The sequence below is a fragment of the Pseudorca crassidens genome, chromosome 8 (genome assembly GCF_039906515.1).
Source record: "Pseudorca crassidens isolate mPseCra1 chromosome 8, mPseCra1.hap1, whole genome shotgun sequence".
Lineage (NCBI taxonomy): Eukaryota > Metazoa > Chordata > Mammalia > Artiodactyla > Delphinidae > Pseudorca > Pseudorca crassidens.
Window position 1 is genome coordinate 100,233,386 of NC_090303.1, and position 22,342 is coordinate 100,255,727.

The following is a 22,342-nucleotide window of genomic DNA, read 5'->3' on the forward strand; positions in this document are numbered from 1 at the left end:
GGGCCAAGATGGAGGCGGTGCCTGACCTGGAGCAGTGCCAGAGACCTGATGGCATAGCCTGACCTGCATCCTTCCTTAAACCTAGGGAGATGAGAAGAGGCGTGTATGGGAATACTCACCAACACCTGTGGTGGCCGAGGGCTGCAGGCAGTCTGAGCATCTGAACGTTGGGAGGTAGAGAGGGCAGGTGAGACACGGTGGGTACACCAGGAGTCCTGGGGAGCACTTAGGGGTATTGGCTTAGCTACACATGTGGCCGTGTGGGTCCATCTTAAACATGGTGCTGAGTGGCAAATGTAAGAAGTTGAATGAGATCTATAACACAATACCATTGCTGTAAATTAAAAACATGTACACAAAACAAATCACTTTGTAAGAACACATAGAAGCGAAAAGTTACATACAGGCGTTATGGTTGCCCATGGGAGGAATGAGTGGGATATGGGGTTGAGAAGAAACTAAATAAATAGATAAAAATGAGCTTGGTCGCTGTAAGGTAAGGGATTATCTTGGTGTAGAAACGGAATGTGGAGGGAAGCTGTCGTAGGGCAGCGCCGTGAGAGGTGCTCAGCTTCATTGTATGGAGGAAAACGTCTGGAGCGTCTCTCCTAAATCCCTTCTCCAGTCTCCTGCCTGCGGGTTTTTGCATTAGAGATACCCCCATCCCATCCTTGACGATTCTTACCTCCCAGTGAGTGCTTTAATGTGACCAGCCTTTGCCTCGCATCATGGGGAGAAAAAGTACAAGATAGGCTCCTATTTCTCCAGCAAAGTTAGGTGGTTCTTGAGGCAGGGAAATGATTGTCTTAATCCGTCAGACTAGTGTGATAATGGCTAATGTTTGCTGAGCACTCATGTGCTAGTCACTGTTCTAAGTTCTTCACATAAAAGTGAACTTAATCCTCACAAGACCCTATGTGGTGGGTACAATTATTACCCCATTTCCCACGTGAGATGCGGGAAGAGACCTGAAAGGTGATGCAGAAGCAGAGGTGGCTGTGAACCAGGCCATCTTGCTTCAGTGCTCACACACTCCACCACAGGCTCTGTTGCTTCTGGCTGACCACGATTAAGGACCTCGTGTCTGGGTTGGATTCTAAGTCCTTGTTACCCAAAGTGTGGTCTCTGCACCAGAAGCATTGGCACCCCCTGGGAGCTTGGTAGAAGGGCAGGCTCTGAGACTCACTGAATCAGAATCTGCATTTTAACAGGATCTCCAGGTCATGCTCTGCACACAGAATACACTGTTTTAAGTGATACAAAAAATCTTGGCCTGCTTCAACTGTCCTTCATTGAAAGTCTGCTCTGCTGGGTGATGAGAAGGAAACAGACTGTGCAACTGCCTGAAGGACAGGGATGATCAAGTTAGATTAAATCAGCATATAGTGAAGAGTGAAATGCCAAACATCAGAGACTCATCTGTCCAATCTTCTCCTTCCTATTCCACCAGGTAAGGGCCTAATCATCGCCCACCTACTTTTCACTCAGTAACCTAACTGGTCTCCTACCCTTAATCACGTCCTTTTTGCTACCAGGGTTATTGTCCTGGAACACAGATTGGACATGGGCTTTCCTCAAAGCCTTGCAGTGCACTGACGCTACTGATGAAGAGCAAGCTTTTTTTTTTTTTTTTTTTGCGGTATGTGGGCCTCTCACTGTTGTGGCCTCTCCCGTTGCGGAGCACAGGCTCTGGACGCGCAGGCTCAGCGGCCATGGCTCACGGGCTCAGCGGCCATGGCTCACGGGCCCAGCCGCTCCGCGGCACGTGGGATCTTCCCAGACCGGGGCACGAACCCGTGTCCCCTGCATCGGCAGGCGGACTCTCAACCACTGCGCCACCAGGGAAGCCCGAAGAGCAAGCTTTTAAGTGTAGATTCAAGACTTGGACAACCTAACCTGCTCTGGGTTTGTTCGCTTCTCACACTAAATTCTCTCTCCTGCTGCCACAGTGGGATTCCCGTCACTTAGTCAATAAGCCGTACTTTCCCACGACTGAATTCAGCTCAGGCTTTCCCTCTCCGGGGAATGCCCTTCTCTGTGAACCAAGTACTATTTATTTTTCACTACTCAGTTCGTAGGCCCCCTTTTGTGGAAGCTTCCCTTGTTCATTTCTTTTATTCAACAAATATATGTTGAGCACCTATTATTTAGGTACTGTTTTAAATACTTGGGGTATGTCAGTGTACAGAAAAACAGTCTTTGCCCTAGCTGAGTTTACATTCGATCAAAATACATTTCCTTTAAAAAAAATTATTTTTAATTGAAGTATAGTTGATGTACAACATGTAAGTTACAGGTGTCCAGTATAGTGATTCACAGTTTTTAAAGGTTATACTCCATTTATAGTTATAAAATACTGGCTATATTCCCTGTGCTGTACAGTATATCCTTGTAGCTTATTTTATGCCTAATAGTTTGTACCTCTCAATCCCCTACCCCTGTGCTGTCCCTGCCCCCTTCCCTGTCCCCATTGGTAACCACTAATTTGTTCTCTATATCTGTGAGTCTATTTCTTTTTTGTTACATTCACTGGTTTGTTGTATTTTTAGATTCCACATATAAGTGATATCATACAGTATTTGTCTTTCTCTGTCTGACTTATTTCACTTGCATAATACTCTCCACGTCCATCCATGTTGTTGCAAATGGCAAAATTCCATTCTTTTTTATGACCGAGTAGTATTCCATTGTATATACGTACCACATCTTTATCCATTCATCTGTTGATGGACGCTTAGGTTGCTTCCATATCTTGACAATTGTAAATAATACTGCTGTGAACAGTGGGGTGGAAATCTGTTCCCTTCTTGTACTGTACCTTTGCATACCTTAGATGTTCACCCCTGAATATCTGAGTAGCCTCCATGTGCAGAGTCTACAGAGGGAGGGATAAAAGGTTAAATCAGATTTTGTTCTTGGGCTCACAGGCTGTCAAGGGACTTTAATAGAAGATAGAAAATGAAGCTAAAATTCTGTAAGAGAACAATTACATTCAAGTTGCAGGACATTGGGAAAGGCTTTATGAGAGATGACATTTGAGCTGGACCTTTAAGGATGAGATGACGGACATTCTAAAAAGGAGAGACATGACCAAACTAGACCTTATGGGGCATGTACCAATAAACACCAATTCATTCGACTTGTCTGGAGGGTGGGGTGGGAGGAGGGGAGTAGGGGGACGTGGTTGGAAAGAGAGGTTGGGGTCAGACTAAGGAGTTTGGATTGTATTGAGTTAGTAATGGGGAGCTGAGAGTTTGAGCAAAAGGGTGACCTGAATCTAACTGCGATTTGGGACTATTAACCTAAGAAGAGGTACAGCATGCTTTTGTTGTTGCCGGGGTGGGGGATATGTTAGAAGGTTTTTGAGTGAGAACAGCGAGAGCCAGTGAGGATCTGACTGGGTGCCGCTTCAGCGCGAAGAGAGTGATGGACAAGGTCACCGAGGTGGAGTCAACAGGAGGCGATGCTCTTTGAAGGCAGGGACCAGGTCTTAATCGTATCCAGATTCCACAGCTCTGAGCATGGGGGCTTCCCACATAGATGGTCACAGCACGTTTACTGAATGAACAGGTATAACAGGAATTCACAGGATAGGGAGCTCAGTGCTGTCTGAACTAGGGAGGGCTTCGTGGAGGAAGGGGGATTTGGTTATACTTCTGGTCTCCCTCTTCTAATACTTCCCCTCCTACCACTTTACAATTCTGGGTGGGTCCACTTTCTAATCTAAAGGTAGGGTGAGGGGGCCACGGGAATTCTCTCTGAGCTGCCCCATCTCCTGGCTGAGGGCACTAGCACATGAGTATCTTGACCACCCCCCAACCCTACGTGACCCTAAGGTGTTGTTTTAGTGGCCCTCACCTGACCAGCCCACCCTCTGCAGCACAGGCCGATGGCCAACTGTCTCAGAGTGGGCTGCACCTGGGTGGAGTCACCCCTGTCCCTGCAGGGTCTGTGCCTCTACTTTGGAAATCCAGTGTTGTCAACTCACCCAGAGGTGTTCAGGCCCTGGAGACCTGATCTAAAAAAGAGCAGATCCACAGGAGACAGATTAATAACGAAGGATGCAAGGAATTTTAATTTATATTACAGCTACACCTGGCCTGACACCCAGGCTGGTCTGCTGTGGAAACCACATTATGGTGTCAAGTTTCTGTATTTTTTGTTCAGTATATTTATAAAGTCAGAGCGTGGGAATGAGAGGCAGCTCTGGGAGCTAATGCACAGGGCAGTGTGATCATTCAACCAGTAGAAGCAGCATTTCATGGCAACTAGTTAGAAATGAAATTCTGGACTCCTACCCACTCCAGCCGCAGGCCTAGAAACTCTGAGACCAGTGCCCAACAGTCTGCATTTTAACAAGCACTCCAGGAGAGCATGATGCACACTGAAGTTTGAATACTGACTTACAGAAACTCTTCTAAAAAACGCAGACCAGCTGTCAAAAATTAGAGCACTCTTCCCTGAACAAAGCTTGTTTAATACTAGCATCTTCCTCTCCAATCCATTTTCCGGACTCTTTCTGTTTGCCTTGGACATTAACTCTTACTTTATGAGATCACAACTTATCAATTTATAAGAAATGTATAATCCTTAATATATTGGTCTTACCCCTGCTGAGAACTGAGGGATGCTCTTCCTGTCTTCAGCACAAGTTTGCAAACTGTCTTAAGGTCAGGTTACTTCAACAAGGATTTCCACAATAAACAATGCCATATATTGATTTGACTTCTTGTTACCTTAAAGTAACACTTCCTAACCTTGCCCCAAATTCTACCGGTGCACCTTACTTGGAGAAGGTATCAATTTACTTATGTTCTTATTATATTGATTGACCACACTTTTGCTTGGATCAAATACATGGGCAAATCATTTTCTCCCTCCCTCCCAAGAGAAAAATACTAAGAAAAGAAACAAAAACAAAGCATACACACAAAGAAACAAAACTGCAGAGTAATTTCTAGTGGGAAGAATTTCCGGGCTTGTTGGACAAAGAGTGAGGTGATTGGGAAATGCAGAAAAGATAGAAAATAAAAGTTAAATGGCATGCAGCATATTTTACTTTATATTCAGAGATTAACAGGTTTTCCAGAGCAAGGCTCGGTGGGTTGCAGATGAGGAAAATAGGTCCTAGATTGAGTCGTTTATTCAAGATGCCTCAGGGCCTGAACTAGTGATGGATTTACTCTTGCTGCAGAGGATCCCCAGCTGGTGGCTGATGCGCAAGTGAAGACTGGGCGTGGCAAAGAGGGCTTCAGGGCACTCTGCGGAGGATGCTCGAGTCGCGTGTCTGCTGGGAAGGTGGGCCCCAGGGAAGGACGAGGAGACCCAGGGTCCCCAAAGGGAGGTTTGGGGAGGGAGGTGGGGCTTTTTTTTTTTTTTTTAAGGAAATAAAATTTTCCTGAGGTCTTTCTATTTGTTCTGGAAAACTAATAAAGTTTAAAAACCCTTATTGATCCCTCCCACCCCCCTGGCTTTTCCCGGGCAAAATGTATAGTCACTTTGGGTCCATTAGAGGTGTTCAAACGGCAAATCAAGTGCATACACTTGAGATTACCCGGCAATGACGGACCTTCCCCCAAAGCTTCGAAGTTTCCTGCGCGTTTCCTTTATTAGCTCCCTGACTGGATTGCCCCAGCACCCCGGAGCGGGGTTAGGGTCCCACCGTGCCGGCCCTGCGCGTGGCCCGCGCAGCTCGGCCCAGGCACGAGGGTCGCCTCCGCCCGAAGGGAGCCCGTCTGGAGGGCTCCGCGGCGCGTGAGGCCCGGCGTCGACTACCGCGGCCCAGGAGGGGGCGGGCACCCCGCTCCCCCCGGGAGACCCCCGCGGCCGCCGGGGCGGGTGGGCGCAGAAGGCCGCGGGCCGCAGGCGTGCGGTCCTTCGGGCTGCAGGGGGCGCTGTGCGCGCCCTCGGGCAGGGCCGCGAGCGCAGCTCTTGTTTAAAGGGCCGGCGGGGCACGTGGCTCGGACGCAGCTCGCGGCCGCCCGGCAGGAGCTCCGAGGCTGGGCGGCTCAGCTCCGCCTCCGCCGCCGCGCCGCGCAGCGCCGCGCCGGGCCCGACAAACCGGGCCTGAGGAGAGCCGCCCAGAGAAGGACGCGGGCAGCCATGGCCGAAGAGGCGCCTGCCCCGGTAAGCGCCCCCGCGCGGACGCCCAGCCCGGCCAGGCCGCCGACTCCACCGCCGCGTGGGCCCGCGCGGGTCTCGGTCGGGCGGCCCGAGAGGCCCGCGCGCCGCCTCCGTCCAGGCCCGCGCTTCGGGCCCTCTCGTGCCGCCTGGCCGCCCTCGTCCGCCTCGTCCGAGCGGCCGGGCGGCCCAAACGCGAGGCCGGGCGCGGCGGGCGGACGGCCCCGACGTCGGGGGACAGGCCGGGCTTTCTAGTTACACTTAAGATGACAAGCCCTCGTCTTTGAACCGAATGGCTGTTTCCCCGCCCCGTCCATTGTCTCACTGGAGGTCCGGCGGCCCCGGAGGCAGGCAGGGGGGCAGGGGCGCCGGCCCCATTCGGTTCTGACGACCGAAGTCTGGGGCTCGGGGCGGGGAGCGGTCTGAAGTCGCCCACCTAGTAGAGGCCAGAGCCTGACGCCCACCAGGGGCTCCGGAGTTACACCCCCATTAAGGTGCCCAAGTGTTCTTCTGACACCTAAGAGGTGTTGAGTGCTGTTTACTGACGGGATTGTAGGTGTGGTGCTTTTGTTGTTGTTTTTCGTGTTTTTGTTTTTGTTTTTAAGATTAGTTTAGCAGATGTTACAATGTTGGCTGATAATGTGCAGTGTGTCCAATTCGGAGAAAATAATCTGTCCTTTTTTGACATACTCGAAAAACATTTGTAAAGAGCTCAATAAACGGTATCTACTATTATTAATACATCTTAATAAAATGTTTGAAGCTGTGATCTTTCTGGATGCTGATTATTGTGGATGATTTTTAAGGAGGAACTTTTCTCTCCTCTTTAACTAGTGAGTTTGGTGTGTGCTTTTTTAAGGGTCCTCTGAGTGCGAGGCAGAAGAGGATGGGAGTTCTTGGCGTTTATGGCCCCCAGGAAGGCCCTTCTGTAGGGGGACAAGTGACCTTTTCAGCTCCCACTTAGCCCAGGGCCACTTTCTCAGTACTCTTTCTGACCATTCTTATCCACCCGCCCCTTTTCCTCTGCTGTCTTGTGTAGCACATGAGATCCCAAAAAACTCCTCAAACAGGACAGATTTGCCCTCAACTTTCGATAGCCCATTGTATCACACTGTTATTTAATTTATTATGACTATTTTTGTACAAAACTTTTCTCCAGGAGAAGGAAGAACCACATATTTTTTTCTGCATCCCCATTGCTCGTTTACTATGACAGATGTTCAGTAATTGTTATTGGATGAATGTGTTGTTTAATTGTTTAGTCAGTCGCTCATTCAGTAGGTATTTATTGAGCGTCTTCTATGAATGAGGCAGTCTTTTAGAAACTTACGTCGTCATGGAGCTTATGTTCTCATGGGCGAAGCACACCATAACACAGGCATACACATGGCACGATCATAGATTATTAGTGCTGTGAAGGAAGGGACTAGCAGGGGGCCTATGTTAGATGTGTCCATCGGCGAAGGTCTCTTTGAGGCAGTGTTTAAGCTGGAGTCTTATACGAGAGGGAGCCAGGCGTACAGAGAGGTGTGGGAAGAGCTAACAGAAAGGTGGAAGAGAGAGCTGGGTGCATCATAGGAATCCAAGGAGACCAGGGTAGCTGGAGTGTAGTTGATAGCCAGGAGGATATAAGCTCAGGGAGGTAGGCTGGGATACGATACGAAGTTTAGGTTTTATTCTGGGTACACGGGAAGCTGTTGATCGGGGACTAAAATGATCTAGTCTGTGTATTTAAAAGATTACTGATCACCCTGTGGAAAGTGTATTGTGGGGGAAGAAGGGCGAACTGGGGAAACCAGCTGGGCAGGATTGCAGTGGTTTGGGGGAAAGATGATTGGGATTTTGACTAGTCACGGCAGAGAAGGAGAAAAGAGGATGGATTTGAGATAGTTTCAGAAGTTACACGGATAGGACTTCATGGTGATTTGACCATGAGGATGAGTGCAGTGAAGGGATGAAGTGTCAATTCACCTTTCCAACAAAGCTTTCAGCGAGATGAACTGGGACTGAGACTTTGTCATCAGGCACCAAGGTAAGCTGAGGCACTGCAGGAGCTCTTTTCCGAGATGCTGAAGGACATTGTAATGAAAGAGGTGGAGGACAAAGGCCATATGAACTGCTGCATCCCTGAGCCAGAGCCACCATCGTCATCATCCCCCTCGTGATCAACAACACAGGGCTCACATTTATTGAGTATTTGCCATGTGCTATTTACAAAGATTGTACCATCAATTCTCACAATCCTATCATGTAGGCACTGTTATTACCCCCATTTTATAGATGTGGGATTGAAGTTGAAGTGCTTAACAAACCTTGCCAAAGTCAGCCAGCTCGTGAGCAGTGGAGCTGCCAGCTGCACTCTGGTTGTTTGACTGCAGAGCTTCTGAGTTTCGGAGGAGGAGACTGAGACCCGGAAAGGAAGTCACCTGTGTGAGGCCACAGATGCTTTCCTGCTTTGGCCATGCCTTTCCTCCTGTTCCCACTTGCTAACACCCTGGTCCAGCCAGTGTTTCCTGTCCTAGAGGCTGGATGTCCCCCCTCCCCATCCCTGGCTGCCTGACTGGTCCTCAGGATCCCAGATGGGGCTTCACCTGGGCAGGTGCCATTCTGAGGTTTCTTTTAGAGATGGACATTTTGACTGGATAATTCTGATAACATCTCTCTTTTCTCTTGTGGACAGGCTCCAGAGAGGGACAGGCAAATAGGGGATGAAAGGCCTTTGACGCCTTCTCCATCACCCCAGCTGGCTGCTGAGAAGAGCTCATACCTCTACTCCACGGAGATCACGCTGTGGACGGTGGTGGCCGCCATCCAGGCGTTGGAGAAGAAGGTGGATTCCTGCCTGGCCCGCCTGATGACTCTGGAGGGGCGGACAGGGAAGGCTGAGAAGAAGCTGGCCGACTGCGAGAAGACGGCCGTGGAGTTGGGGAACCAGCTGGAGGGCAAGTGGGCAGTGCTGGGGACCCTGCTGCAGGAGTACGGGCTGCTGCAGAGGCGGCTGGAGAACGTGGAGAACCTGCTGAGGAACAGGAACTTCTGGATCCTGCGGCTGCCCCCGGGCAGCAAGGGCGAGGCCCCCAAGGTAAGCCCTGGGCGCCGGGGGTGGGACAGCCCGTGCCCGTCAGCGTGCGGGTGAGCGTGCGTGACACTGTGGTTCCAGGTGCCCGTGACCTTTGATGATGTGGCCGTGTATTTCTCTGAGCCAGAGTGGGGCAAACTGGATGAGTGGCAGAAGGAGCTGTACAAGCACGTGATGCGGGGCAACTACGAGACGCTGGTCTCCCTGGGTAAGGCTGTGTAGGTGGCACCCTGGGCCTCGGTGCACAGATGGGCCTCCTGTGGTCTGGGTCTTGGCTTTGGCTTCTGTTCCTCTGGGGGTCTCTGCATCTCTGTGGGCAACTGCATGGTGGGTGTGCAGTCCTGACCCAGCTGCCTCTGTTCTGTGTGCAGATTATGCCATCTCCAAACCGGATATCCTCACCCGGATGGAGAGGGGAGAGGAGCCTTGCCCTGAAGGCCCGAGGGGCCGGGAGGAGGGGAGTGACAGAGAGGAAGCACGCCCAAGGAGGCTGGGCGCTGGTGAGTGGGGGCAAGATGGAGGCGTGGCTGGGGACAGTCCATTCATGTCCCCAGCCTCCTGCGCTTCCGAGCCGTGAGGCCAGGACGGAGCGCAGGCCCTTAACCCAGGGTGGGCCGCGCCCTAGCCCCCTTCACTTGTTTCACCTACCTCCACCCCTCACCTCTGACAACCGCCAATCTGTTCTCTGTATCTATGACCTCATTTTTGTGTCTTTGTTTTTAATAGATTCCACGTATGAGTGAGATCATACAATGCTTGTCTTTCTCTTCTTTCACGTAGCATAATGTCGTCAAGGTTGTCGCCAATGACAAGATTTCATTCTTTTTTGTGGCTGAATAATATTCCATTGTATGTATATGTGACATTTTCTTTATGCATTCATTGATCAGTGGACACTTCAGTTGTTTCCATATCTTGGCTATTGTATATAAATAGTGCTGCCGTGAGCATCAGGGTGCAGATATCTTTTTGAGTTAGTGTTTCTGTTTTCTTTGAAAGAATACCTGGAAGTGGGATTGCTGGATCATATTGTAGTTCTATTTTTAGTTTTTTGAGGAACCCCTATAGTGTTTTCCATAGTGGCTGCACCACTTTACATTCCCACCAACAGGGTACAAGAGTTCCCTTTTCTCCACATCCTTGTCATTTCTTGTCTTTTTGATAATAGCCATTCTAACAGATGTGAGGTGGTATCTCATTGTGGTTTTGATTTGCATTTCCCTGATGGTTAGTGATGTTGAGCATCTTTTCATGTGCCAGTTGCCCATCTGTATGTCTTCTTTGGAAGAATGTCCATTCAGATCTTCTGTCCATTTTGTAATTGGATTTTTGTTGCTGTTGAGTTGTGTGTGTTCTTTATATATTTTGGAAGTTAACCCCTTATCAGATGTATGACTTGCAAATATTTTCTCGCATTCAGTAGGTTGCATTTTCACTTTGTTGATGGTTTCCTTTGCTGTGCAGAAGCTTTTTAGTTTGATGTATTCTCTTTTGTTTATATTTGCTTTTGGTGTCAAATCCAAAAAGTCGTTGCCAAGACTGATGTCAAAGAGCTTACCGCCTGTGTTTTCTACTAGGAGCCTATGGCTTCAGGTCTTACCCAATTGCCCTTCTTTTTCTGATTGTGAGCCTTATCCTTCTGTTATAAAGTTCCCCGTCAACTTTTCACCTAATGATTTTATTAGCCATTGAAAATTGTTGCCTGGATTCATTATTTTATTAGGGGTTGCAAAATGGTGAAATTTGGTCATTACTTTTGTACCTAATAGCTGAAATTCTTTTTTTTTTTTTTTTTTTTTGGTACGCGGGCCTCTCACTGTTGTGGCCTCTCCCGTTGCGGAGCACAGGCTCCGGACGCACAGACTCAGCGGCCATGGCTTACGGACCCAGCCGCTCCGCGGCATGTGGGATCTTCCCGGACTGGGGCACGAACCCGCGTCCCCTGCATCGGCAGGTGGACTCTCAACCACCGCGCCACCAGGGAAGCCCTGAAATTCTTTTATAAAGAATAATTTCCCTAACTCTTTTAGTTACCTTGAAATATAGTCTGTACAGAAAAGGCAGGATAGGTGCTTAATTCTTTCCCTTCATCAGTTTTTAGAATGAAGAGTTGCTTCCTTAGACGCCTCCAAAGGTGACCAATACTTGGGCTTTTCTTTCTTTTTTTTTTTTTATTATTATTATGACTTCATAGATTGTTGAGTATTTTATACATGCAGTCCTTTGCAGCCATTATTTTCATGCTTAAGTTGTCCCATTTTTAGCTCTTGGGAGCCCCTTCAAGTTGACCTATAGGTCGTTTTGGTGTAACTTTGATGGCGTTCAGACACCGTAAGATGTTCTAGTTTCATCTTGTATGTTTCCTTCCCCAGACCTGGAATAAGAGTTTCTCCAAGAAGTTTTATTTCTTTCAATAAGGAATGGTATTCTGAAACTGCAGTATGAGTTCTAGTAGTTGCTAATTTTTGGCATTACTTCTAGGCCTTCTCAGAAAATATGTATTTTTGAGAAGAAAAAATCATGAGTTCGTAATGATATTTAGAATTCAAATTTAATGTCCTTTGATTTTATACTTGTATGTCACTTTTACATGGACATCTTAAATTCCTCACTATATTAGCATAATTACTTATTTGCATTACTTTGTATCATTTTGTATCCAAATCTTAATATTTCATTATCCTATAATATCTTATTTGGAATAATAATAATTTGGAAATAATTTCAAATAATTGAGTCTGTATTACTACTAACAATTACACTTCTAATTGAAATTTGAGATTTCTTTGCAGCTCTTTTTGTCATCTGAATGCATATTTCATTCAGGACTTAATAGACAAAATAATGCCTTTTAAAGTCGCTTGAAATAATTATTTTCTCTATGTGGTTATGCCACCAACTTGATATACAGTTAAGTTTTTTTGTTTCTGCTTAATTTTACTTATTTATTTTTATTTATTTATTTAATTTACTTATTTTTGGCTGCGTTGGGTCTTTGTTGCTGCGTGCGGGCTTTCTCTAGTTGCATCGAGCAGGGACTACTCTTCATCGCGGTGCGCAGGCTTCTCATTGCAGGGGTTTCTCATTACGGTAGCTTCTCTTGTTGCGGAGCACGGGCTCTAGGCACACGGGCTTCAGTAGTTGTGACACACAGGTTTAGTTGCTCTGCAGCATGTGGGATCTTCCCGGACCAGGGCTCGAACCCGTGTCCCCTGCAGGCAGATTCGTAACCACTGTGCTACCAGGGAAGCCCCTGCTTAATTTTAGGTTTTTAGTGATGGCTCTTTTTAATGATGATTTAATTTAACTTTTTGAACATGTAAGACATGGTTGCAAAGTCAAAATGATTTAACAAGATACACTCAGGGAGGTCTCATTTCCACCCTTATCCCCTCCCTCTCCCTATAGATAACCATTTTTATTAACTTCTCATTTATACTCCAGTGTTTCCTTTTGAAAATATCACTAATACATAGATACCTTTGTATTCCCCCATACTATTTGTCTTTGAAATACCTCATAGCAGTATGTAGAGAGCTTCCTAATTTTTTGTGTGAATATGGAATGTTCCATGGTGTGATATACCATAGTTTATTTAACCAGTCTTCACTGATGGATTATTTGGGGAATAGCCAGTATATTGCTGATATAAATAATGCTGTAGGAAATACCTTGTGCATAAATCAGTTCATATTTTTGTCAGTGTATCTTTGGGATACAGTCCAGAATCTGGACTGCTGGGTCAAAGATAAATGAATATGCAATTTTTAAAGAATTTATCACCAAATCCCCCTCCATAGGGGTTGTATCATTTACATTCCCGTCAGCATTGTGAAAGAGGGCCTCTTTCCCCACAGCCTTGCCACTAGAGAATGTGGTCAGACTTGTCGGATTTCTGTCTGCATAATAGGTAAGTACTTCAGTGTAGTTAAAAAAATAGATTTATTAGAAATAATTCACTCATTTAAAGTATACAATTCAGTGCTTTCTATCATACTCATAGATAAGTGCAGCCAACACCACAGTCAATTTTATAGCATTTTTGTCACCTCAAAAACAAGCTCTGTGTCTTTCAGCTATCACCCTGACCCCGTTCCCAGCCCCCCAGCCATAAGCAACAACAAATCTGCTTTCTGACTCCGTAGATTTGCCTATTCTGGACATGTCATGTAAATGGAATCACGTAGTATGTTGTCTTTGGTGTCTGTCTTCTTTCACTTAGCATAATGTATTCAAGGTTCATCTATATTGAGCTGTGTATTAGCACAGCTAATTTATTTTTTTTTCTTATTTTAGTCAAATACATATAACATAAAATTTACCATATTAACTGTTTTTAAGTATACAGTTCAGTGATATTAAATACATTTACCATGCTGTGCCACCATCACCACCATTCATCTCTTTTATTCTTTTACTGAAATTCTGTACCCATCAAACAATAACACTCCCCCCCTTTCTCAGTCCCTGGCAGCCACAGTTCTACTTTCTGTCTCCCTGAATTTGAGTACTCTAAGTACTTCATATAAGTGGAATCGTACACTGTTTGTCTTTTTGTGGCTGGCTTATTTCACTTAGCACAGTATCATCAAGGTTCATCTATGTTGTAGCACATGTCAGAATTTCCTTTATTAAGGCTTTTATTATACTGAGGTAGTTTCCTTGTATTCTTAGTTTTTTGAGTAGTTTTTTCTTAAAAGGGTGTTGAATTTTGTCAAATGTTTTTTCTGCATCAGCCGAGATGATCATGTGGGGTTTTTTCCCCCCTTCATTCTCTTAATGTGGTGTATTCCATTGATCCAGTTTCATATGTAGAACCATCCTTGCATTCCAGGAATAAACTCCACTTGGTTATGATATTTGATCCTTTTAATATGCTGCTGAATTCGGTTTGCTAGCATTTTGTTCATATTGGGATATTGGTCTGTAGTTTTCTTGTAGTGTCTGTCTGGCCTTGGTAACAGTGTAGCTTTGTTTGTTTATGGCCATTTTAATTTTTTATTCTGTGAAATATTCATGTCTTTTCCCGTAGGAAGCTTTTTTTTAAAAATAAATTTATTTTATTTATTTATTTTTGGCTGCGTTGGGTCTTCTTTGCTGCACGCGGGCCTTCTCCAGTTGTGGCGAGTGGGGCTACTCTTCGTTGTGGTGTGCAGGCCTCTCACTGCAGTGGCTTCTCTCGTTGCCAAGCACGGGCTGTTGGCATGTGGGCTTTGGAGTGCAGGTTCAGTAGTTGTGGCGCACAGGCCCAGTTGCTCCGCGGCATGTGGGATCCTCCCGGACCAGGGCTCGAATCCTCGAATCCGTGTCCCCTGCATTGGTAGGCGGACTCTCAACCACTGCACCACCAGGGAAGCCCCCTCCCCTAGGAAGCTTTTTAAAAATGCATACTTCCTAGGCCCACCCAGAACTAACTGATAAGAATCTTGGGGGGGCTCCCCAGGAGATCTTTATACACCAGCCTGGTGGAGGACCTGGGATTGGGAACTACCGTTGAAATGTTCTGAGCCAGGAGTCCTTAAAAAGCCAGACCTTTGGTCCTGCTGTGTCATGACCTGTGTGGTACTATTGGATAACTTAACATGCTATATATACCATTTCCTTTTCTCAGATATGGAGGCTTTAGTCTAGACTCTAGTTACTAGACGATCAGTAAAGCTCACTGAATTATCATACCCTGTGTTTGACCTGATGCTCCAGGTGACTGCATTTAGCCACTCCCCAGAGGCTCCTGGGAGACCTCTGCGTTGCCCGTAGTGTCACTGATTTGCATTCCCCAGGCCTTCCTCCATACCCAGAGCACACCTCCAGCCCAGTCAGCCCTGCCCAGAAGGAGCCAAAAGAAGGTCAGGCCTCCAAGCACCAGCAAGACTCAGAAACAAGAGCAACCCCACCCGAAACGAGCACCGGTGAGTGAGCGCTGGGCAGCCGTGTGAACAGGACCAGACAAGCGGTACTGAGCATAAGTGCTGCAGCTCGAGGCGGGGAGAGGTGGCTGGGCGCTGGGCCAGGCTGGGCAAGGCTGGACAGGTTTCCTGGAAAAGGGGTCCCTGAGACGGGCCTTAGAGGTAGATTTTGCTGGGAACACAGGGTATTTTCAGCGGGAGGAAACAGTCTAAGCAAAGGTATGGGTTACTTAGGTATGTTGGGGGCCAGGTACACTGATCGGGCTGGAGTGAGGGGAAGAGCACAGGAGGGGGACATTGGGTCTCTTCAGGGTTCTTAAGACAATCCCATTAATGGGGCAGTACGTGCCATATGCCTAGCAGAGTGCCAGCATGTGTGCTCCTCAGTGAGTGTCCTCTTCTGAAGACCGGTGAAGCTCCAGTCACCGCTTCCAGTGTTCTCTGCTTTTGTTTAAAGGGAATTCTTGCCCATCCTGTCACAAAAATGGAGTATATTCAGGGGGCATTTAGCATAGCACTTGGCAGGTAACCCAGAGCCTCGTTTTCTGTCTCCAGACTGCTCTGTGCTGGCTTGGCGTCCCCCTCCTGCCGGCCTGACTGTTCAGTCTCTGGGTTGCTTTCTATCCAGTTACTTCTGTGCATCTTCCCCACTGAATATGGGCCCCTGCAGTTGGAGGTGACACCCCATCCCCGCTCTCTGTGTCCATCCTTCCCAGCCAGTGTGTAAGAGGACTGGGACCTTCTCATTGTCCTTTTGCTCTGTTGCAAACCCGGTGCTGTGCCCTGGGGCCTCCCCAAACCCTCTGTCCTTTTGAGGCCCGTCAGGGTGACCCCCAGATGCAGAGGGGCCAGTTGTTAGCACCACGTGCATGGGAATTGGGGGTGTGGCCTTCCCCGGTCTCCGCCCACCTCTGAGCAGAGGCTGCGGGGTGGGGCACCTGCCACCCTTGGGACAGAACCCAGCGCTCCCTCTTCCTGGGCCTCAGGCACTTGAGCGTGTCCTGGACCTGCTAGGGAATGGCTGGGTCTCCCTGTGGGAGCCTGCTGTTGGGAAAGGCCCTCATGGGACTCTCTCTCACAGGACCACTAGCCAGCACTAGCGTTTTGTCCTCGGTTAAACGGGAGGAAGAATCTTCAGATGGGGAGTCACCCACCTCCCCTCCCAGGGACATCCTGCCCGGCATGGGGCCAGGTGAGTGAAGGGAAGAGGCCCCGTGGCCACAGCAGAGCCTCGGAGGAACTCGGGGGCCCTTTGGGAGTGGGTAGGGGTTGCATGATGGACCTGGTAAGGGGTTTCCTCTTGAGGGCTCCCTCCCTCACCCCCCAAGTATTACTTCCCTGGGGCTCTGGGGACCCAGATCACCTATGGTCCTGCTCCTCCCCCGTCGTGGTCTGGTCTGGCTGGAAAGGTGCTGCTTAAAACAAGCTGTGTGCCACCAGGTGTGGCCTCCTCACAGCCACCCTGTGAAGTGGCCCAGCCCACAGCCTCTCGCGTCTTGCAGCTGGAGTCTGGAGGCCTGTGATTTAAATTTAGCTCTTCCTGCTTAGAGTCTGTGTGTTTTCTATAAACCGGGCTTACCTCCTGATAAGCAGGAAGAAAGAAAGCGATTATTGCCTATTTGGGCCCAATAGAAAGGGATCCAGCTGTCCTCCCATTCCATTCTGGTACCTGCTTCGGTGGGAGGCAAGCATGAGATCTGGGCCCGCCTTGGGGTTGTGGTGTGGCTGCAGATGGGCTGCAGATGAAGAGATCTGGGAGCCTTGGCCTTCACAGAGAAGAGGGCCTGAGACCCTCACTAATTTCTAAGCCCAAGACCACCATGGGGGCCTCTTCAGTGCAACAAGGTTTTACCTCAAAGTTTACAGGATTCTTAGACTCTTAACGATTCTGTAGCTGGAGGACTAAATTAAAAACAGTGGGTCATTTCTGACATAGAAATAAAGTTCTGCCCTGAGTTAATTTGTGAGGATTACTGGGTGAGCGGTGAGCAGAGAACCCAAGGTCTTGCTGTCGGGTGCTGCCCTGGAGGGTCACCAGTTAAGGGGTCTCTTCCTCAGTGGCCTCCCGGCTTGTGGTTTAAGCTCAGGCTTCAGCAAAAATAGAAATCACTCTTGTCTTGGACCTTGGAAGTTGCCTAATGAGGGCTGTAAGTTTTCATTCTAATAGGCAGCGGGCAGGGTTCTCTTGTCACCGTTGAGCAGACTGTGCAGTCTAGCAGCCGAGGCTGCCGGATCCTGGGGGATGGTTGGCTGGCTCCAGAGGAAACCAGAGGTGACCAGCAGCTGGAGGAGGTGGGAGAATGCCGGGTTCCAGGCAGGGCTCTGCGGCCAGGACCGGCCTCCTCAGCGACAGGGACCCCTGGAGCTGCTGCTGAGACCACCTGTCACTGCCTGAGTCCCACCTCAGAGTCAAGTGTGACCCACACTGAGGCCCAGCCGGGAAGCCCAGGACTCGTGCCCGCTTTCTGTCAGGGCAGGTGGTGGACGCTCGGTGTGGACTTGTTACTTGGCTGCATAGCTCTGAGGGGGGCTAAGTCACCCACCACCTCCAGGCTCGAAGCCTCTTACCTAGTGTGGGGGCAGTGGTGGCCCGCAGGGCTCATCGTCATTCACAGATCAGAACTAAAGTCGTCAGAACTTTGGGGGTCCCGCATGGTCAGCATGCCGCAGGGCACAGGACGTAGGCCTTCCTTTGTCTGCCTTTCATTTTCCCACCCATCTGCCTCCCCGGTCTGACCCCTGACCCCAGCTTCTGGGTTTGCAGCAGTGTTTCCCTGCTCTGGCCGGGAGCGCTGGGAGGAAGAGGGGCCCGGGGAAGGCTGGGGGGGTGGGGGCGGGGCTGGTGTGGCTGGAGCACGCCGGGAGGCCAGGACTGGGTCTGTGGCCCTGGTGGGGGCCGGCGGTGTGGTCCGCTTGAAATCAACGCAGACTCCGTTTGCCAGGTGGTGGCGGTATGGTCATCAAGACGGAAGCACAATCTGAGGACGAGATGATGCCTGAGCAGCTCTACCTGGGGGAGTCCCAGAACCAGCCAGAGTGTAGACTCCCCAAAGGGCCCAGGAGCAGGACCGGGGGTTCTGGCCGGCCTCACTCGGGGGCAGCGCCCAGGGTGCGGGCAGGGGACCCTCTGCCACCGGGGGCACCGGGGAAGGGGGGCGAGCCGCCTCGCGTCCTCCCCCGCCGGCGAGAGCGGGCCTTCCCCTGCCCTGACTGCGGACAGAGCTTCCGCCTGAAGATCAACCTGACCATTCACCAACGGACCCACGCGGAGGAGGAGCAGCGCGCGGAGGCCCAGGGCGGCTCGGCCTCCGGGGCCGGGGGACGTGCCCAGCCCGCGCTGGAGCCGGGGGAGGTGGTGGTGCCCGGCCCCGTCATCCGCTGGCTCCCAGAGGGGCCCGAGGGCCGCCGCTGCTTCGTGGGGCGGAGGCCGGCGGCCGCCAAGGTGTACCACTGCAGCGAGTGCCTGCGCTTCTTCCAGCAGCGGAAGAGCCTGCTGCTCCACCAGCGCCTGCACACCGGCGACAGCCAGGGCTGGCCCGCCTGCCCCTACTGCGGCAAGGCCTTCCGCCGGCCCTCGGACCTCTTCCGGCACCAGCGCATCCACACGGGCGAGCGGCCCTACCCGTGCCCCGAGTGCGGCCGCGCCTTCAACCGCAACCACCACCTGGCGGTCCACATGCAGACGCACGCGCGCGGCCAGGGCGGCCCGCACGTTCCGGCTCCCCCCGCCCGCCTGGGCAGCCCGCCGCTGGCACGGCCCAGCCCCTCCGAGGAGGGCTGACTGGGCAGGAGCCTGCGGGGCACCCCCTGCTCCAGGACCACCTCAACACCGGCGGAGCCCTTCCACTTGTGCCTGATGCTGGTTCCTCCTTCTGCGATGGCTTTGGAGAGATCTTTTTACATGGGAAGCAGTGGCCTTTTTGATGACAGAGTGTATGCGTGTCAGATGCCTCAGTTTCCTAAGTTTGTCACTCTGCTGCTTTTTCTACATTCCTGACTTACACAGGGGCCACTAAGGCTTAGGGGATGCCAAGCTTTGGTGGGGGCCTTTGACGGGTACTGTGGACAGGCAACAGGACCAGAGGCCATGGCCTTTCTAGTAGGGGGTGTTCGAGACACGGAGAGCCTGGGGTTTGATTTTATACACAGAGGTCTTGGCCTTCTGTCAACACGAGAAACAGCAGAGTGGACAGACAGCCTGAAGAATAGGCACTGGAAATTTGAGTTTTCTACTGTTATTTTGAAACTTTTTTTAATGGAGATTTTCTAAGTGCTTCTGTAAGTATTGTGTGTGGTTGTAAAGGGGACCGAGAACTCCTGAGGGGCAGGGATTATTCTGCCACCTCCTTGTGTGTGGGGATGGCAGAGGGACTGTCCAGACCAGCCTGGGAATGCCTGCTGATGGGGGTGCCTTGGCTGCTGCCCTGGAAACCAGGTGTCTTCCCAGGTGTGTGTTCGTTGGTCTAGACTGATTCCCAGTATTCCCGGTCCTTTCCCCAGTGGGTGTTCACATTCATGATTGACTTTGGTAATCAGCTGAGAGCGGGGAACTGCAGCCTGGAGTGGATGACATTTCCCCCAAGGTCTCAGTGTTCACGGGTGTGCACGCTCCATGGACTGGACCCCACCTGACACCTGGGGGGTGGGGGAGGTCAGGTGCAGAGCGGGCCCAGGAAGTTCCTCCCGAGAGGAAGATCCTGGTCTGAGGGAGGCTGGTCAGCCCACGTGGACTGTGGGGTTGCCAGGCCTGATGTGTCACGTTAAAGGAGGGGGTTGTCTTTTAGAACTTGGGGCTCATGGCAGAGTTAGGCCAGGAGATCTAGGTGAATCTTTTAACCACCTCCATCCTCGTGTTACTTGTCTGTCGAAGGTGGTAATGACCCCAGTGCATCCTACCTCACCTTAGAGTTGTCAGGGTCATAATAGATTTAGAGGCAGCGGGACAAATAGGAAGCCTGATTTCGACCTTCCTTTCAGGTTCAGGGCCCCCTTTCTCTTTCATGTTGATCTTCCAGCCCTCTTCCCAGTCAGAATCACTCAAGAAGGACCTTTATTTTCTGGAGTGAGTGGAAGGTCCCACGGGTGCAAAGTGAGGTAAGACTTTCCCTTTGGGCTATATCCGCCTGGAGCCTTTTGTACCTCAGTGGAACAAATTCTCACCAAAGCAGTGAGGTTCAAACTGTGGAGGTTCGGGCTCTAGTGTCGCGCCTCATGGAGAAGTCTCGGTGGCACCTAGCTTCTTGTGCCTCTTCAGTCACACCACTTTGGGCGCTCCCTATAAACCAGCCCTTGGTCTGGGTGACTTTGAAGCTGGAGTGATGGGTCCTCAGCTCTTCTGATTGTTGTCTTATTTATCTGGCACTATGTGAAGTGTCCAGTGTTCAGGCCTGCTTCCAGGTGCCTGGGTCCCTGGCTGTGCCACTTCCTCTTGCCCCCCTCTGACCCTCATACCTCTCCTAAAGTCCTGAACAGGGTTGGGGGCAGATGGAAACATTGCTGTCATCTCTGGGGCGAGAGTATACGCGTCAGTGACTGCTCAGCCAAACTCCTCTGGGCTTGGGAGAGGCGCCCCCCTCCCCTGCCATAGATCCTGCTTGTCTGCTCTGGTATCCCCCAGCTCTTGCCAGGGCCCCGCAGTCAGGGCTGGGCTGTCAGCAAGTGCTCAGACAGGATGTGGTGCTAGTGAAGCTGCTGAGAGCTTAGCCCTCAGCTGCAAGAGCTAGTCTCAGGTGTTTCCTTGGAAGGCCTCAGGGCTCAGAGTTTCCAGGCTTTTCTAATGCTTAATGCCCTGTGTAAATACGCAAACTCTTAACAGAAGCAGTAATCACTGTGCAGTGGTGCTCCTCTTCTTCCAAAGCATTCAATGTGCCGGGCTCCCGGCTAGGCCCTGTGAGTTTGCCTGGCACTCACTAGGTGTTCAAAGGACATTCTTTGCACTGAAATGAGTCAGCGGAGGCTGCGTGACCTGGGAGGCTGGAGCCTGGTCTGACCCCAGTCTCACTCCCAGCTCTGGGTCTCGGGTTCCTCATTTGTAAAGCAAAGTTGGGGTTCTGGTGTTAAAAGGCCCGTTAAGAACTGTGACGGTGGTGAAACCTTGGCCCCATCAGTGCTCAATAAATATGTTGGACTCTGTACGTGCACGTGACCTGGTTCCTGCTCTCTGGGAGTCTGCGGCGGTGCGGAAAGTCCCCGCCCGCCACGCGGGTGGGCTGCTCGGCCGAGCTCGGGTCCGCATTCACGCTTGAGAGCGGCCCTCGCGCCGGGCTCTCCCACGGAGCTGGCGCCCAACCCTGCCCCGCGCCCACAGAGCCTTGGCGCACGCCGCGGGGGCGGGGCCTCTGGGCCGGCCAATGTGGGGCAGGCTCCGGGCTGCCGGGGTCGCCCGCGCAAGGGGCGGGGGCGGAGCTTCCCGGTCTGGCCAATGGGGAGCCGCCTCCGGGCGGCGGGGTGGGGCCCAGCTCGTAGCCCGGGGCAGCGCTGCTGCTCGTCCGGGTCCTTTCTTTCCCGCGCGTCCGGAGCAGACCGGCCCGACGGCCGCGAGAACACGAGAGAGCTTGCAGAGAGGCCGGGCGCTGGCCTGTGTGGGCCGCCCGGCGGCGGCGGCGGCGACTCCCCCGCCCGGCCGGACAGTGCAGGGCCATGGCCGAGGCGGCCCGGCTCCGGTGAGGGCGGCACTCACAGAGGATGTCCTACCCCCACCCCGCCCCTCCTGGAATTGGGGAGGCTCAGCCTGGGTAGAGGGTCTAGGAAAAAGACGCTTGAGGCCGAAGGGCCTGAGGGGAGCTGTCTGAGGTCTCACGATAAAATCCCTTCTCCTTTCTTGGCCCCGGTTTGCTCGCCTATAGACTTAACCACAATGTTTCCGAGGTTTCCGCCAGCCCTGACGTTCTGTGACCCGGCTCAGGGGCTCAGGGTGGGTGTGTGGGGCGGATGGGCTGTGACCATCCTCACTCCAGAGACACTCCAGGGCCCCCCTCCTGGACCTGTCTTTCAGCCCCCATCCCCTAAAATCATCTCAGGGAGACCGTGACCCCATTCTCATCCCTTTCCCAAGCTGAGATCAGTGCTATTGTCTGGTGACCTTATTTCCACTCCAGTCTAGGCCCTTGGCTTCCTCCCGTCAGCAGTCTTGCCTCTGGCTGTGAGGGTCGTGTAAAGCTCTTCTAGGTATGAACTCTGATTCGTATCAGGATGTATTGGGGTGTCTGCTCACTCTTTTCTGAAATTCCCCAGGGTG

At 51.0% G+C, this 22,342-nt stretch overlaps 1 protein-coding gene across 2 annotated transcripts; it reads left to right on the plus strand.

Moving 5' to 3' along the window:
• Positions 1-97: 97 nt before the first annotated feature.
• Positions 98-21,239, plus strand: ZNF783 (zinc finger protein 783). Of its 2 annotated transcripts, none has more exons than XM_067747318.1 (7): positions 98-1,450; positions 8,801-9,202; positions 9,281-9,407; positions 9,571-9,699; positions 14,980-15,108; positions 16,187-16,297; positions 18,048-21,239. In XM_067747318.1, the coding sequence occupies exons 2-7, from the start codon at positions 8,975-8,977 to the stop codon at positions 18,884-18,886; spliced, it is 1,563 nt and encodes a 520-aa protein (XP_067603419.1). In that variant the 5' UTR covers positions 98-1,450; positions 8,801-8,974; the 3' UTR covers positions 18,887-21,239. The 2 variants fall into 2 exon arrangements, with proteins under 2 accessions (XP_067603419.1, XP_067603418.1); XM_067747317.1 differs by lacking the exon at positions 98-1,450 and adding an exon at positions 5,974-6,126.
• Positions 21,240-22,342: the final 1,103 nt, after the last annotated feature.

Excerpts from the sequence above, each read along its gene's own strand:
- ZNF783 (XM_067747317.1), top strand. The coding sequence starts at position 6,103 with ATGGCCGAAGAGGCGCCTGCCCCG. Across the intron at positions 9,408-9,570 it reads CGAGACGCTGGTCTCCCTGG|ATTATGCCATCTCCAAACCG; the intron begins GTAAGGCTGTGT and ends TTCTGTGTGCAG. Across the intron at positions 9,700-14,979 it reads CCCAAGGAGGCTGGGCGCTG|GCCTTCCTCCATACCCAGAG; the intron begins GTGAGTGGGGGC and ends TGCATTCCCCAG.